Source organism: Calypte anna, chromosome 10 (assembly GCF_003957555.1).
Source record: "Calypte anna isolate BGI_N300 chromosome 10, bCalAnn1_v1.p, whole genome shotgun sequence".
Taxonomy (NCBI): Eukaryota; Metazoa; Chordata; class Aves; order Apodiformes; family Trochilidae; genus Calypte; species Calypte anna.
The window spans coordinates 15,215,085-15,230,540 of record NC_044256.1 but is presented as its reverse complement, the minus strand read 5'-3'; the positions used below and the strand labels follow the sequence as shown (position 1 = coordinate 15,230,540).

General features: G+C 43.8%; 1 protein-coding gene across 2 annotated transcripts in view; it reads right to left on the bottom strand.

Moving 5' to 3' along the window:
- Positions 1-8,783: 8,783 nt before the first annotated feature.
- The window catches only part of SV2B (synaptic vesicle glycoprotein 2B), a 63,931-nt gene continuing 57,258 nt past the window's right edge, over positions 8,784-15,456 (bottom strand). For both annotated transcript variants that reach the window (XM_008495764.2, XM_030457359.1), the window contains exons 12-13: positions 14,230-14,389; positions 8,784-13,642 (exon numbers count right to left, since the gene is read on the bottom strand). In XM_008495764.2, coding sequence (XP_008493986.1) covers positions 13,459-13,642; positions 14,230-14,389 — 344 coding nt within the window. In that variant the 3' untranslated portion in view covers positions 8,784-13,458. The remainder of the gene's footprint in view (positions 13,643-14,229; positions 14,390-15,456) is intronic.

Here is a 15,456-nt window from a genome sequence, read left to right as displayed (position 1 = left end):
GATCCCACGGATGCTGCTGAGTGCAGAGAGTGCATAAGGCACAACACATGTGGAAGGTGTCATACAGGAGGCAGAACGTGTGTGGGCACAAATGACACCAGAATGCAGATTAAAAATGACACAAAAACGGAGACTGGAGCAGTCCAGCCTATCACACATTTGTAACCTGCAGGACAGACCTTGGCCAAGTGCAGAGTCAACATAGAATTCAATACAACACAAAACAAGACAAAGAAAGTACAATCATATCAGTACAGCAATACAAATTGAGCTATAAAATATAAAACCAATACAGTGCCATATGATACAAAGCAAAATAATCCAAAACCAGATTGCACAAGTGACACCAGAACACAATCTGGAACTGCCTGGCCCAACACATATTCACATCGTACAGCACAGACCATGAGCACTCAGATGCCAAACTTCACAGACCTTCAAGAGCCCTCTCCACAACACACTTTAAAACCATTGATGGTCGCAACCCATCCACCATATTAGCCCCTTGACTTACCTCTCAGTGAGGTTCACGACCCGTCAGTATCACACTGGCACATCCCAATCTCTTCTACAACACCTCCCCCTCACAGGGCACCCCGGCCACCCGCACTGTGCAGGAGAGATACCTGAGATACCAAGAGACACGAGATTAGTTCTGTGCTTGGGCACTCACCAGCCCCATGATCATCCACATCCACCTCCTCAGCTCACCTCGGAGTTCATCCATTTCCAAACGTCTCCAGCACAGAACCTGTAAAGCCCAGAAAGTTAAGGCTTAACTGGTTGCCCATCAAATACTTGCCTCTTAGACACTGAGCCAGGCAACACCAGCCCACAACCTTCTCACCTTTCCAACTGCTCCTCCATTTATAGATTCTTCCTTTGAGGCTCACGTGGCACCTGCCAAAGCAAAAAGTCTGTGCTTAGATACTACCCAAAACAGCCACCTGAAGTGATTTCCTATTCCTTTACCTTACACACTTGCTCATGCAACTTATGTCCTCCTGAGGTGCCACAGTAAGGCCTGAACACCACCTATTAAAAAAAAAATGCTTGTGACTCTAAGCAAATATGAGAGCTGAAAAGTAACAGCTGCTTCAGTCCACCGGTCATTGCTTACCTTGTACAAGCCACCTCTGGTGCCAACACCACTCTTTATTAGTCACTTCTGGTAATACTATACCACTTCACATGTCATTTGACACCTTAAAAACAACAACAACAAAAAAAACCCAATCAAAAACACCATTTGAGCTCTTCATATAGGCACCCAAAGCATCTTCACCTCCAAATTCACCCACTCACCAACCTTCCTATGCACCGCTTTTCCAGTCTGATGTTTTTCATGGTTTCATACTTGTCCCTCTTGATCTGAAAAAACATTGTCACACGTCTGTCATCAGGATCAACAGCTTGACAGCTCCAGAAAACTTGTTTCAGAATGCCATCTAAAATGCAACTAGAGCCCAGCATGAAAAGAAACATACCCAAACTTAAGCCTCACCATATTTGTTGGTCAGGGCACACAATCCACATCCACTGAGACATTCTGGCTATCAGAAGGTTCCTCTTTTTTATCTACAATTAAAACCAAACACGAAAAGTGTAAGCAGTAAATAACACCACAGCCTCTCCCACCCCATGCCTTCCCCACAACCCCCTTGGTCTTCTGCTCACCTGCTCATTCCAGAGATGCTGCAGCTCTCATCACTTGGCGCTCCTTAAATGCTGTAACACAAAATCACTCTTGCACCTGTGAGAAGCCACCAGCCCCAGTCCTCACACCCCACCCCAGCTCACCTCAAGTACTCATCCACCTCCACTGTGGGCTGCACAGAACCTGCAAAACTGAAGGCTGACCACACTTGCCATCAAACACTTAGCTCTGAGTGACTGACCCGGCCCACAGCCTCATCACTTTTTTCCAAGTGCTCACCAGCAATGCAAGACATGACCTGATACAGACAGCAGCACTGCACAGCATGATGCAATACAGAGGGCGGCACTGCACAGTGTGACAGAGTTCAGAGGGCGGCACTACAAAGCTTAACAGAGTTCAGAGGCGGCACTGCAGAATGTGACAGACTTAAGTGGCACTACACAGTTTCACAGAGTTCAGAGGCGGCACTGCAGAATGTGACAGGGTTAAGTGACACTACAAAATTTCACAGAGTTCATCGGGCGGCACTGCACAGTTTGTTAAGTAGCACTACAAAGTTCCACAGAGTTCATCGGGCGGCACTGCACAGTTTGTTAAGTAGCACTACAAAGTCTCACAGAGTTCAGAGGCAGCACTGCACAGTTTAACAGAGCTCAGAGGCGGCACTGCACAACATGACAGAGTTCAGCGGGCGGCACTGGAAGGTGTGACAGAGTTGCCAGTGAGTACATGTTCAGACCAACACAGCACAAAATGACAGTGGGCAGCCATACAGGATATAATGCAGTACAGAAGGTAGCAGTGCAACACATAGAAGATGGAATACTTATACAACAGAATATGTAATATTGAGTACAACAATGTGAGGTGTTTTTACATTCCAGTCAGCACCAATACAGCATAATGCAACTGCAAGCAGAGCCACACCATGCAATACAGTCATATAGTGCAATCCAAGGTGAAAATACTGCCATACACTTAATGCAAATACAGAGCCAGAAAATACTAAACTAGTATAGTGCTATACAATGCAGAGCTATATGATACAAAACCAGATGACACAGATAACACCAGAACACAAGTTGAAACTGCCTGGCCCAGACCATTCACATCCTATAGCACAGACCCTGGGCCTTCTAACCCAAGGCTTCCCAGAGCCCATACAGCTTTCTCCACAACACAGACTTGAAAATCATTGCTGGTCACACCCCACCCACCACTTTTAGCCCATGACTACCCTTCCGAGAGTGGGGTTGACAATCTAACAGCATCACACAGGCCCACTGAGTACATTGGCCATTGCTTAACTGGTATTTTCAAGGCCTAGGAACTCATCCTTGATAATCATGGGCATACATGAGCAGAGTGAGATGCTCCTGCAAACACAGAATTTTGCTTCATAATCTCAACAAAAGCAACACCAGCAGTATCACACAGATCACCACACACATCCTCCACAACACCCTCCTCCTCACACCGGAAATATCCTTTGGCTCCCCTACATTCCATGGTCACCTCCTCACTCCTCCATCTCCCCTCAGGCTATGAGCCCTGCTACAGACCCACAACACCCATGTGTACCTGTGAGGAGCCTGCCAAAACCTCCAGAATTTTAGGCATTATGCAGTACTCTGGGTGTGAGCAAGAAAGGTGAGGAGCTACATCATACTCTGAGAGACACCAGAGTTTATGTTCCAGTGCTTCTTGGTGACACACACACTCTCCAAACAGCAGCTCCCCTAACCCTATAAGACACCTCCCCACCAACACTATAAAAAAAAGACAGAGACAGACACTTACCTAGGACTCTGAAGAGCTTCCACAACCCCAAAACCACCATCAGCTGAAATAGCAGCGAGAGCTCTGACACACAGCAAGCCCTGGGACTGAGTGAGCCTGTGGTCAGAGGCTGTGGTTCATATACCCCTCAGCCCCTCAGTCCCCCACCCCCTGCCCTTCCCACACCTGGGCAAGGGGCAGGGACCACCCTGAGGTAATAGAGAAGATGGGAAGCACCTGGGAGGTTTTTCACCTGTATTCAATGTACTCTCTGAAAAGAGGAGTTAAATGGTGATATTTGTGTTCCTATAACCGAGAGTGTGACCAGGTGTGAACTGAACTGGGTTTTTCTGCATTATAGATATAGAAAGGTCAATGTCCTACAAATGCTTCTGACAAAGTAGTTTAAGTAATTGTTACTCTTAGATGTTCTTTATGTAGTTTACTTAAAAGGAAAAAAAATGTTTTAAGGCTATAATTTTTTTGTAGTATGAAATTTTATTCACGCAATATCTCATTATTACCAGGATAATGTTCTGGTTAAGATTTAACAGTGAAGTAGAACTGAATTATTACTGTGAGGAGAAGAAATGTTGAGGTGAGCTGAGAGATGAAAAATGGCTTCGGAACTTTGAGTTTTAATCATACTGGGACTTTTGTGGCTGTGGTCCCCAGCACTGCAGATAGCCCTGGTTAGGTAAGTGTGGCAGGAGTTGTGTTGCAGTTCTGTGTTCCCTTTGCTATGGATTTTCCAATCCTGGTGTCCCCGGAGCTATAGGTTTTTGGCTCCCTGTACCCTAGCCTTTACCATAATCCTCATTGTCGGGCTGAGTTGGCTGAAAACTTTGGTTTTTACCTTAAATATCATATTGTATTTGTCGCTGGTAATGAAAATTAGCAACCTTTTCTAGAAGTCATTGGAAAGGGCTGCTTACAGTGCCTCACCTGAAATGGATACCAGTGGTCAGAAAAGAATTATTGTCTTCTGATAACTTGGTAGTTACTCATTTTAATAAGTCCTCTGCTTAAGATCATTTGAACAAAGGCTTTTCAAGGTAAGTTATTTTAAGCTTGTGTCCACTTCATCAGAAACAACTACCTCCTAGATAGCTTTTACTCTATACTGACTATTGTTCTTGGGAGTTACTTGTGATTATTCTCTGTCTGTGTGAGGGCTCAGGATTTGATGCTGGTAAAAGCTACCAGAAAGACAACTCTGAAATGTAAAATGCTTTATTTGACTCATTAATGTTCAACTTTCTGTGCAAATTTTCCTCCAAAGAAGGTCTCTTGGGCCATTAATGCAGGGTTAACCATACACAGCTCTAGAGGTGTGCTCCAGAGACCAACCCAAAAGTGACATTCTTCCTGACATTTTCCACATGAAAGGGGACAAAGTGACTTAGCAGGGTCTGGGCTGAGCCAGAGCTGTGAGTTCTTTGTGGCCTTTTTTTGGACAAGGTCAAACGAGCTGTAAAACAAGTTTTTCTGAAATATCTGTATGCCTAAGGCTCAGTATGTGAGTGGATCCCATGGAGCAGTTTGTTGTTCAGGGGTCTAAAGGAAGGAACAGGACTGTTAGGAAAGTTTCAAAGCTTTTATCCTTATCCCAAATAAGAAAGGATAAAAGTGATGAATTTCTCATTCAAAGATGTGTTTTGAGAAGCTGAGTAAAATATCTTCCCAGTCTGAAGCAGATTTCAAAGCTCCCTCTGGAGAAATATTAGTTCTGGAGCTGCTGATTTGCCTGGGGGCACTCCATTATGGAGATGGGCTTGGAAGATGTGTCAGCCCTGCGGTAAATTTCTTTACTTTGCTAGGGTTACCAAAGAGGAATCAAGCCACTTGGGATCTGGCTTTGGTCTCCTTGCAATTAGGTCTGTGTATATTTACGGAAAAGCTCTTTTGTTTGTTTACTTTAGTGACTTAAAACCTTTTCAAGGACACCCAATCTCTTGGTTCTTGGAGAGAAACCATCAATTTAAAAGCCATGGTGGACAGCAGCTGCATCCAGCTGTGGTGGGACAAACACACAAGGTGTGAGGGTAAAGCCCTGCTTAACCAGATCATAGCTCTCAAGATGGACTCCATGATTTCTACAAGTTGTAAGAAGGGCAGCTGAAGTATTTCTTGGTGTTCTTTTGTTAGTATTCAGAAGGCTCAGTCTTCAGATCTGAGTCTCCTAAAAACAGGGAAGGTGTTGAAGATTTCTAGCCACAAGTTGTTTTAAGGTGATGAGCACATCATTTAGAAATGTGTGGGATGTCCTTTGTTTTCTATTCATGATATAAGGATTCAGAAAGGGTTCATAAAACCACTCTGGGAAGAGACTTCTTATTTTAAGAGTGCAGATTTTAACTACAAGAAGTTCTGCCTGTGCTTGGGACTGGAGAAGGAGGAACCTGTGAGTCAATGCTGGTGACATCTTGCCAGGGTTAGCTGGGCTGGAGCCTTTGTCTACAAACCTCATTGACTGCAGTATTGCAGTGGGCTGCCAGGCATTGGCCAGCCCAGAGCTGCTGTTTAACTGGAGTCTCACCATAATCTGGCAAAACATTTGCATCTCCACTGGAAAACCCTTAGAAGCTGAAGGCCAAGAAAACTTAAAAACCACTGTACTACTCCACTGAAGCAGAAACTCTTGTATTTTCTCTCCTATGATGACATTTGCTTGAATTCAGGCTTGGACAACTCTCTTTTGAAAAGCTTTGGCAAAAATAGGGATTGTTTCTTCTCTAAGCTTTCTAATTACTGCTCTTTTTATCTCCTTTTCATTAACTTTCCTAGGGACCAGACTGCTGTGTCCCTAATTAGGTACAGACTGCTGTACCTAATGGCACAGCTGCATCACTCTCTTGGTGCCTGATGCTGCCAGGGACTGGTCCTGGGTGCGTCTTTCTGTAGGCAGTGCTGGTGAGCAGGAGCCAGCAGCCTATCCTGTGGGCAACTGGTGCCATCTTCTGGTCTAGATGAGACTCATTTCGGGCCTGAAAAAGCTGAGGCAGAACCAGGAAGGTCTGGCATAATAATTTCATTTTATCTACAAATACATGTGTGCATATGTGTGTAGTTATGGACACACACGTTTTTATAGGTAGAACAAGAGCCTAACAATTAAATTAATCTAGCCTTTATTTTTCAAATAGTATTATGGAAGGTTTATACAGTAATAACTGTGTTAGACTTAAAATGCCAAATTTTACACATAACCCTGAGTATTGGCATTATCATGGACCAAGGTGGCTGCAGGTTCCTCAGTTAATTTTCCTTGCCCACTGAGAACAGTAAAAAATCCACAACAAACCCATCTGTAGCAACCTCTTTGGTTAGTCCTTTTTGTGCCACACACATCTGCTTACAAGAATCTGGTCTGAGAAACACAGAATGGTTTGGTAGAAGCCTCAAAGTCCTCCCAATATTTCTGCAGTGGCAGGATGCTCAGTCTCCAGCACTTTCTGACACAAGCTGGAAAAACAGGGATCCATCTCCCATCACCAAGCACCAGGCTGAATTTTTGCTCTTCGCCTGACTTTTCAACTGATGAGAACTCAAACTGACAAGTCTGATCTTTGAGTCCTCAAAATCAGGATCTAAGATATAGAGGCACTGATAAAGTGATGGGCCAGCTTGACATGAACTCAAATCATGTTCCAGTATCAAACGACTTAACAATTCAGAAGCATCACTCAGACCTACTGATAGATTTAGTAGCTGCTGGAATTACCAGCATTTCCATCTTTCTTCCTCTGCTGTGTAACCTTCTGTGACAGCTTGGGTGAACCTGCATGCTCAGAGAATCTGGGTCATTTATTGGTTGCTATGAGAATCTGTGCCAGGAACTTGGTGTAGTGTGAAACATGAGATGGTCAGGGTAGAATCATCAAGGTAGAAAAGAACACAGATTTGCAAAGGTTCTCTTATCCTGTCGATCCTGTGCTATCTCAGGCAGCCATGTCATATCACATCCTGCTCTTAAATTCCCTGCACCTTCCTTTAGTGATTTTATGTACAGCTTTCATGAGCACACTTGTCTGGCTGTTGGAATATGGGATTTTCCTGCTTTCTCAGGTTTCAGCTTTATGCAGAATGTCATCTAGACTGGAGTAAGGATCACTTGAAAGCACCTCTAAGGCTTCCAGTGCAAATCTCTGACCTTTATTTAAAAGCCCACTTAGAAAATGCTTTTGGTATTTGCTAATACATGGTTTCCTACATGAAGGCAGAACACACAGAAGAGGCTTTGCAGACTGTTGACTCAATGGCAAAACATGAGCACTGCAAAATTCACAGCTGACTGCTCCCACCTGAGACCACTCCTCACCAGCCTCCCACCTGAGACCACTTCCTTCAGACTGCTGCTGGCTTTGGTCCACCACCTGGGATCAGTGCTCAGATGGGACCCAGCTGAACCTGAGCCAGGGAAAAAGATCCTTAATTTAATTTCCAGATATGATGGAGATATCTTCATGATGCCTTTATTACATTTCCAATGTCTTCTGGCTCTTCATCTCTCACTTCCATATTAGCTGCTAGCAGAGTACATAAAGAAAGGACTAAATGCTGACTGACCTGACAACCTTTCAGCACCTAAGTATCCTCTCAATGAGCCAGAGCTGACTCAGAATCAAAAGCTTTCTGATCTTCAGTGCAGCTGGGGGAATGGTTGTCACTCCATTTTATGGAACAAAAAAAAAGCTGAAATTCATGCATAAACCCCAGTTTGCCAAGCAGCTTCCATGGCTTGTACCATGAGCTATTTTCCCACACAGCTGATGTTGTGCAGATTTGGCATCTTGGTCTGAAAGAACAAGATGGATAGTTAGATTCATACAAGGAGCTGCAAATCAAAAAGAGGGCACATCCTTATAAATACATCCACAGTGGTGTGTGCTATGGTCAAGCATACCTGGCTACAAGAAGAAACTTTTTCTTTTTTCCATATTCCTCTCACCAGAGTTCATCATTTTGGTTTTGCATGGCTCTAAAAGGTATTTCATGGGTTTGCCATCTGAAAACTTCTCAGAATGCAGTTTCTCATGCGATTCAAAGTGTAATAAATTGGTAGAAGGGAGATTTGAATTGAGGCATGATTGTTTGAGAGAGCAAGGACATACACAGAGCCAATGTTAGAGGAAATCTCCACATTGTCAGAGTACAGTGTCATCCACCACAGCCTTTGTAAAAGCACTCTAAGTACCCATTAAATACAAACACAACAAGAGGCATTCTTTTTCTTCCAGCTTTTAATGTGACAGCGAGAACAAAAACAAGGACTGTTGGAACAGCTGCAATTTCCAGTGACAACCAGACAGAGATCAAATAAAAAAAAAAGAAGGGGGGGAAAGTTTCAAATGAAGAAAAAGAACCAAGAGATGGGAATTGGGTATTTCATACACAGAGCCAACAGAAAAACTAAATGAAAGATTTCATTAAATGCACAACACTGGGTGTTATTTACAGTGGAATTTGCTGTGTGCAATGCTAGTGCTCTATAAATGTACACACACTGCAAAGAAATTTATTTCATTTTGTCTCCTTTTCAGTTCCCAGGCTTGATTTTTCCTAAAAGTGGCATTTGCCAATATGTGAGGGAGAAACTTGATGAAAATATGATATATGGGCCTCAAAATCTACATAAATCTAAATATCTACTTTCCAAGTTTGTGAGTCCTTTGGAAAGTCAAAGGACATAAGCAGAGAGACTAAATGTACCAAGGGCCTCCTTAACAGTGTCAGAGCATCCTCTCTTGTAGAGGTCTCAAAGGAGGACCTGGAAGAATCCTTCACATCTGCAAAAAGCTCAGCTCCATGTGGTCTTGCTTTATGCTGCTGTGGGAACCCAGTCCAGGAGCTGGACTGCTCCCAGGCTTAGGGAATATCCTGAGCCCAACTCTCCATTATCACTGGGGAGCATGAGGCTGCCTGCCTCCTCCCCAGTTTGTGCAACATTTGGCTCTGGATATGGGCTTTCCAAGATCTGACCTTTTTCTTTGCCCAGAAGACCCATACGCTGCTGTTCAGAAGTCACTTCAGAAGAGCATTTTAAGGGGACAAGGAGGAGATCCCCCTCAAACCAGCCCCAAGCTTCAGCCACCAGCAGTGGGATGTAGCAGAGCCAAAGGCAGTGGCAGAAGCTGTCCTGTACAGCTGAGTGGGTTTATGACAACCAGTTGAATCAACAGGGGAAGCAGAACTTTTATCATAACACCACTGGTCTCTTGTATCAGCAGTGCCTTGTGTTCCTACATGTCTCTTTCTGCATGCTCTGAAACTCAATAGTGAACTCCTCCTGTACCACTTGTTACACTGCTTTACAGACACTAAATCAGAGCAGGCCAGTTTGGGTTCCCTAGACCCATCTTCTCCATGTCACAAAGCCATGTGACACTGGTGTGCCATGCAGGAATGCAGAGGTCCAGCTGTCCTCTAGAAGTCGACTTAGGGATTTAAGGCAAGTCCCCTGTTGCAGTAAAGCTCATGAGTCAGAGGAAGGAGTGTTCTGCAGGGGTCATCAGTGAAGCCATGGTCAGCAGTTGTCCCTGTGGAAGGGTCCAGTGCATCCAAGACAAGGGGTTGTTTGTTGTGGCAAACACAGGCAGGGGAAATGGGTGGTGGAAACATTCTGGCCCTTGCACTGCACATAGAGTGCTGATTTTAGAGTAGAAATGAAGCTGGGCCAGCAGAAGATTTGCTTTATGAGAAATCTGCCCCTGCCCAGTGCTCCAAGGCTCTCTGGCTCAAGCTCAGCCTAGCAGGTAGCCTATGGCTTGGAACTGAAACCCAAATCAAAACAACAGCCTATGCCAAAGGGACTGCACCCATCAACCTTTTTGCTCTGGAAAGCAGGAGTGTGAAGCCTACACTCTTTTAGACCATGCAAGGACAATAAAACACATCAGGGGTATTGACTAAACCTGAAATTGGATTGGAACATCAGCCCAGGTGTCACAAAGGCCTGAGCTGGAGCCCTTGCCCTGGCTTTCTCTTATGGATGGAGAGGATCAGGGACACCCCATCTTCTTGCCATACCTGAGTATGGTCAAACACATACATTGTCAACTGAGAATAATGGGAACCCTGGGTGATGAGCTTAAATCTAGACATCTAACTCCTAGGTGTCTAAGGCCAGGTGATATGGGTTCCCTTTTGCTTCTCCTTTCTCCCTTCTCTGTTCTTTGTTTCTCTTTCCTATTGTGTCATGAACTCCTTGGGATGGCAGGGATGGGAGCTTCATCACAACACTTGTGCATCATCCCAGAGCCCTCAGGCAACTGGCTTATGCATTTTAGGGGTGCAAAGAAGTTCTACAGACACGTGCATAGCCTAGATGCCACTGAAAACAAGATCCTGTTGTTCTTAACTTTATCCCAGCTAATCTCTCAAAGGTGAGGTTTAGCAGGCTGTGAAAGAGCCACTCTGTAAAGAAGAGAGGTTTCTAAGGTATTTCCTAACAATACTATGCCATTTCTATCTCCTCAAGACATCAAAGTCTTCCTTCTCTGAAAATTAACAGAGAAGTTTGCAAAATAAATGATGTCACTTCTGTCACTGTACACTGTCAATGCAGAGCTCAAATAGTCAAGTTTGCTGTTGGATGATATGTAAATAAGAGTGCTTTGAAAAATACATAGAAATAAGACCTGGGTCCACAGAGCAGCACAACAGAATAGTCCAGAAAATAAACCAAATTTTTTTGCCCCCAGTTGCAATATGGTAATTGGAGTGCACAGCCCAGCAAAATGGATGAAACATAAAGACCATGGTGATCTTTTGTGTTGAATTACATATTTAGCTGCTTCTCACTATGTAAAAGGACCAGACATTCTTAGAGGAAAGAAAGCCACATTCTGGGCTGGGATTCTTAAGAGAAGCTGTGAACTGCTGCCAAAGCACATAATTGCATTCACTCCTACCTTAGAGAAGGAACCTTGCTGTTTTGAAGGCAAATCCAAAAAAGGCCCTGAGCTACCTATAAAAATGAAGGAATGAGGCATAATAAGCTTGGTTATTACAGCAGCTTGTGATTTTATCAATTTCATAAACTTCAGAATAAAAGCTCAAAAATCCCAAATAGCCCATTATAGCCCTAACAGCTCCCTAAGTATGTATCCCCCATTGACACAATTATAAAAGTGATGCTCATTAGAGGGTTTTGCCTCATCAGCAAGTATTTGCTTCCTGCCATCTAACCAGGTTCTGTGTCCTTCAGGTGTCCTCTGCAGCAGTGCCAACACTGACACCTACAGATTCCTGGGGCTGGCCTTGGTATCAGCCCTTAGTTTATCTGACTGTCTCAGTGCAGCTGAAGGCAGAGGTGTTAGGCTGAAGTCTGGCTGGATTTCAGCCTAAACTTGCCAAAAAAAAACCCACCCAAAAAACCCAAAAAGAGGGATCTAAAGAAAGGTAAATATGATGACCAGTAACAAAAGTATAAAATAACTTTTTATGTCACAAGATAACCTGGTGATGCAAATTCCTTGCATTATGTGACAGCTTCTGAATGATTCTGGTCTATTGCTGAGCTTGTGGGAAGGGTCTAATTAATGTTATCTAATCAATTGTGAGCATTGGTGTGTTATTTAACAGTATGCATTTCATTCCTGCTTCCCAACAAAATGTGGCCAAAGAACCTCAATTCACTTTGCTTACAGGGGCAAGAGGACTTACACTGAATGATAAAAAGGGAATATGAATTTCAAAAATGATCTTTACAAGGTATGAAACTTAATGGTGCCATTTAATGGAGAATTTAATGATCTGTACAGTGAAAGCTTGCTGCGTGCATTCCCTGTGTAACAAGTTGAGTGGCTTTAAGTAACTGTGCTTACAGTGTTTCAATGAGACCCAAGTATATAAGAAAATCAAGCTTTATAGTCTTTAAATAATATGGCTAAAATGCTGGTAAATTCACAGTTACAGTATTCTAGATATTAGACAAAAAGTCCCCTATTTACACTGGATAATATGTACACATTTGGTTTGTGGAGTGCTCCAACATCGTATCAATTTCTCCTCTGTGAAAGTTGTAGGAAAAAAATCCTCTTAATCATCATACAAATATAAATTCCCAGTCATCAATACATTTAAATATTTGGTGTCTGGATATAAAGAGCAAGGTGTCACTAAGCTGGTCATGACTCCAGATAATCTTGAATTAGTGGGACTACTTTTTGATGTCTCTCTTAAAATGTTCTTAAGGGTGAAGGAATTAGATATAATGATTTTCAGTAGCTGATCATGTCAATGTGTGTATATAATTTTGCAAGTATATTTAAATACATTTGTATATATATAAAATTCTGTATATAGTTCTCTTGCATACCAAAAAAGATGCCCAGTGATTCTCTATGCCCAAGTGAAGACAGTAAAGAGCTTTCAAACCCTGTTTCTTCTGAGAGAGAAATAACCTCCAGAATTCAGGACTCTCTCACTCTTTCAGGCAGTTCAGGTGATAACCCCAAAATCAAGACAAGCAGGGTCATAAGTCACACTTGTAGCTCTTGCCCCTGTTGCTGGAGCTCACCTACAGTAGGTTGGGTACCTGCCTCCCTTTTGAATGCCCTTCTTGTCTGCAGACAGCTGATAGGGATAGCCAAGGATTGCTGGGCAAGGCAGGCAGCATCTCACAGCTCAGCCAAGGCATGAGTGGGTCAGGACCTGTTCTCCTGTGGGACACACACTGACACCCACATGGGTGCATGCATGCATGGAGCTGCTGTTCACATCCCATGTCATTACACTGGGGTAGGGAGGGAACAGGCAGCCTCATGGTGTAGGCAAGGTTAAACCCAAGCTCTGCAGGGGGCGTGGAGTAGCTGCATGCACCAAGTCGTGGCTGTGAAAGGGTCAGAAATTAGGGGTTTCATTTGAATCCCTTTGGGGTCTTCTTTCCCTTTGCCCTCTCCCTTCGAGGTACTGAGAGGACAGTAGAGAAATGGACATTTTGATTTTTCCAAGCATGGCTCTTTTTTGTTCTTCTTCTACCTCTGCCCCCCCCAATCCCCCCTGGCCTCTGTTGCTCACATCAGGACTTGTTCTCGAGTCTCTGGCAGGCGCAAAGCAAGCAGGCCACCTCCAACCAGAGCAGAGGAAGCCAGAAGGATGGGAACCACCTTGGTGATCCCTACGAAGGAGGAAAAGATTGAGTTCCCCAGGATGGCACCAAACTTGCAAAGCCCATTGAGGATGCCAAAGGCTGTGGCCCTGTGGGGAAGAAAAGCAGAAAGCGATGGTTAGGAGGGAGGTTCTCAGCATAACTACAGAAGACCTGGATGGGTAATTTTGTGAACGCTCCTGTGTCTCCCAGGCTATGCTTCTAGCAAGTGGAGCCAGGCAGAATAAATAAATAGATAAACAGATATCATTGTTTTGCATGTCTGCATGAGTGAGGAGGATGTCTGTGTGTACTCATTACTCCTTTTCATCTCAGCTTCTCCCCAGCCCTACACTGGCCCGCTGTGACAGGCTTTGCCTTCCCAAAAGACATCAGGACACAACCTGCTCTAGAACTTGTCAAAGCTTTTTCAAGCTCTGGTTGTCACCAAAGAAGGGACTTGAGATCTCCTCCAAACCCTGCTTCATGCAGCAGCTCAAAGCAGATTTATGTCTGCAAGTGTCTGTGCTGATCCAGTATAGCTGCAGGACTACCCAGCCGTGAAGGACTGGTAAAAATAAAAAAAAAACCAAAACGTTTCCCCCATCTACATCTCTACATGTATCAGACTGATTTTTTTTGTTAGGAACTGCAAGGATAAACTCGTAGAGTAGAGATCAAAAGGAGAAATGAGCACCTTTTGTCAGTGGGGTAGAGCTCCACGGTGATGACATCCAGGGCATTCCAGGCGGCGATGCTGGCCCCGCAGAAGAGGCACTGCCAGCCGATCATTGCCGACTCGCTGTTGCCAAAAAAGAGAAAGAAGCAGCACACGGCCGAGATCAGCATTGAGCCACCTACAGGGGCAAACCAAGAGAAAAATGTTGGCATCAGTTTCCCCAGTCTGCAGTTGAGCAAACACATTTGTCGATAAAGATGGCTTTCAAGTGATGGAGTTTAACCGTGAAATGAATTAAATCCGCAAGAATCCAAAAAAACCCTTGGTGCTATCTGTCTATCTGTCATTCTCTGGTGCTGGAAAGCAGCCTGAGAATGTTCCCAGTGACCATCTGATCTTGCTGATAATCCTGCTCTGTGGAGCCTCTGAAGACAGGCTTTTCCAGGCAGGTTTGCAGCATCTTAAACAACCAGATGGACCCAGGAAGAGCAGAGGCAAGTAAACATGAAAGTCAATGAGGAGGAAGGATCATTGTGAAGGTTTTCCAACTTGAGTTTTGAGTCAAGAGTTAGTGCGTTTCATATCATACTGAAATCATTTGACACATTAATAATCTCAATTAGGATAATTTACAGTCAATTGTATCAAGCATTTGAGGTCTCTCTTAATTAGAAGAACATCATTAGATTTCATGGCACATTTGCAGAGGAGCCATAATGTTATGAACACCACCAAGGGAGAAAGTGAGAGTGTTCATGCTCAGTTAGGCATGGTTCAAATTCAAAAATATTAATGGCTCTGTCACTGCCTTCCACCCCGCTGGGAATTTTCACCTGAAAGATACAATTGTTGCAAAATCAAAGTATTTTTTACTGGGAAGTTATGTTGTTGCTGAAAGATCTCCCTTTACTATGAGCATGCCAAACATTTTTGTTTGTTTGTTTGGAGTTTTTTTTACCCAGTTTGACAACAGTTGAAGTAATTTGGATGCTGAACTGGAACCAAAATGCTTCATTTTGGACCTTATGTTGCATTTTGCCTCTGCTGTGCACTGCCTATGAAAAGCTGCCATGCAGAACTCCATATTCCTTTCTCTTCCATGGTACAAACTCCATCTCACCCTGTGTGGAGTGGATGTTCCCTCTGCTGAAAGGGTGCAGTGAAGTGTTAGGGTCACTGTGTGTGCACCAAGGGATCTGACATTTTGGCACAGGACAGGGTTTAGCAGAACTTGATAAAACTGAA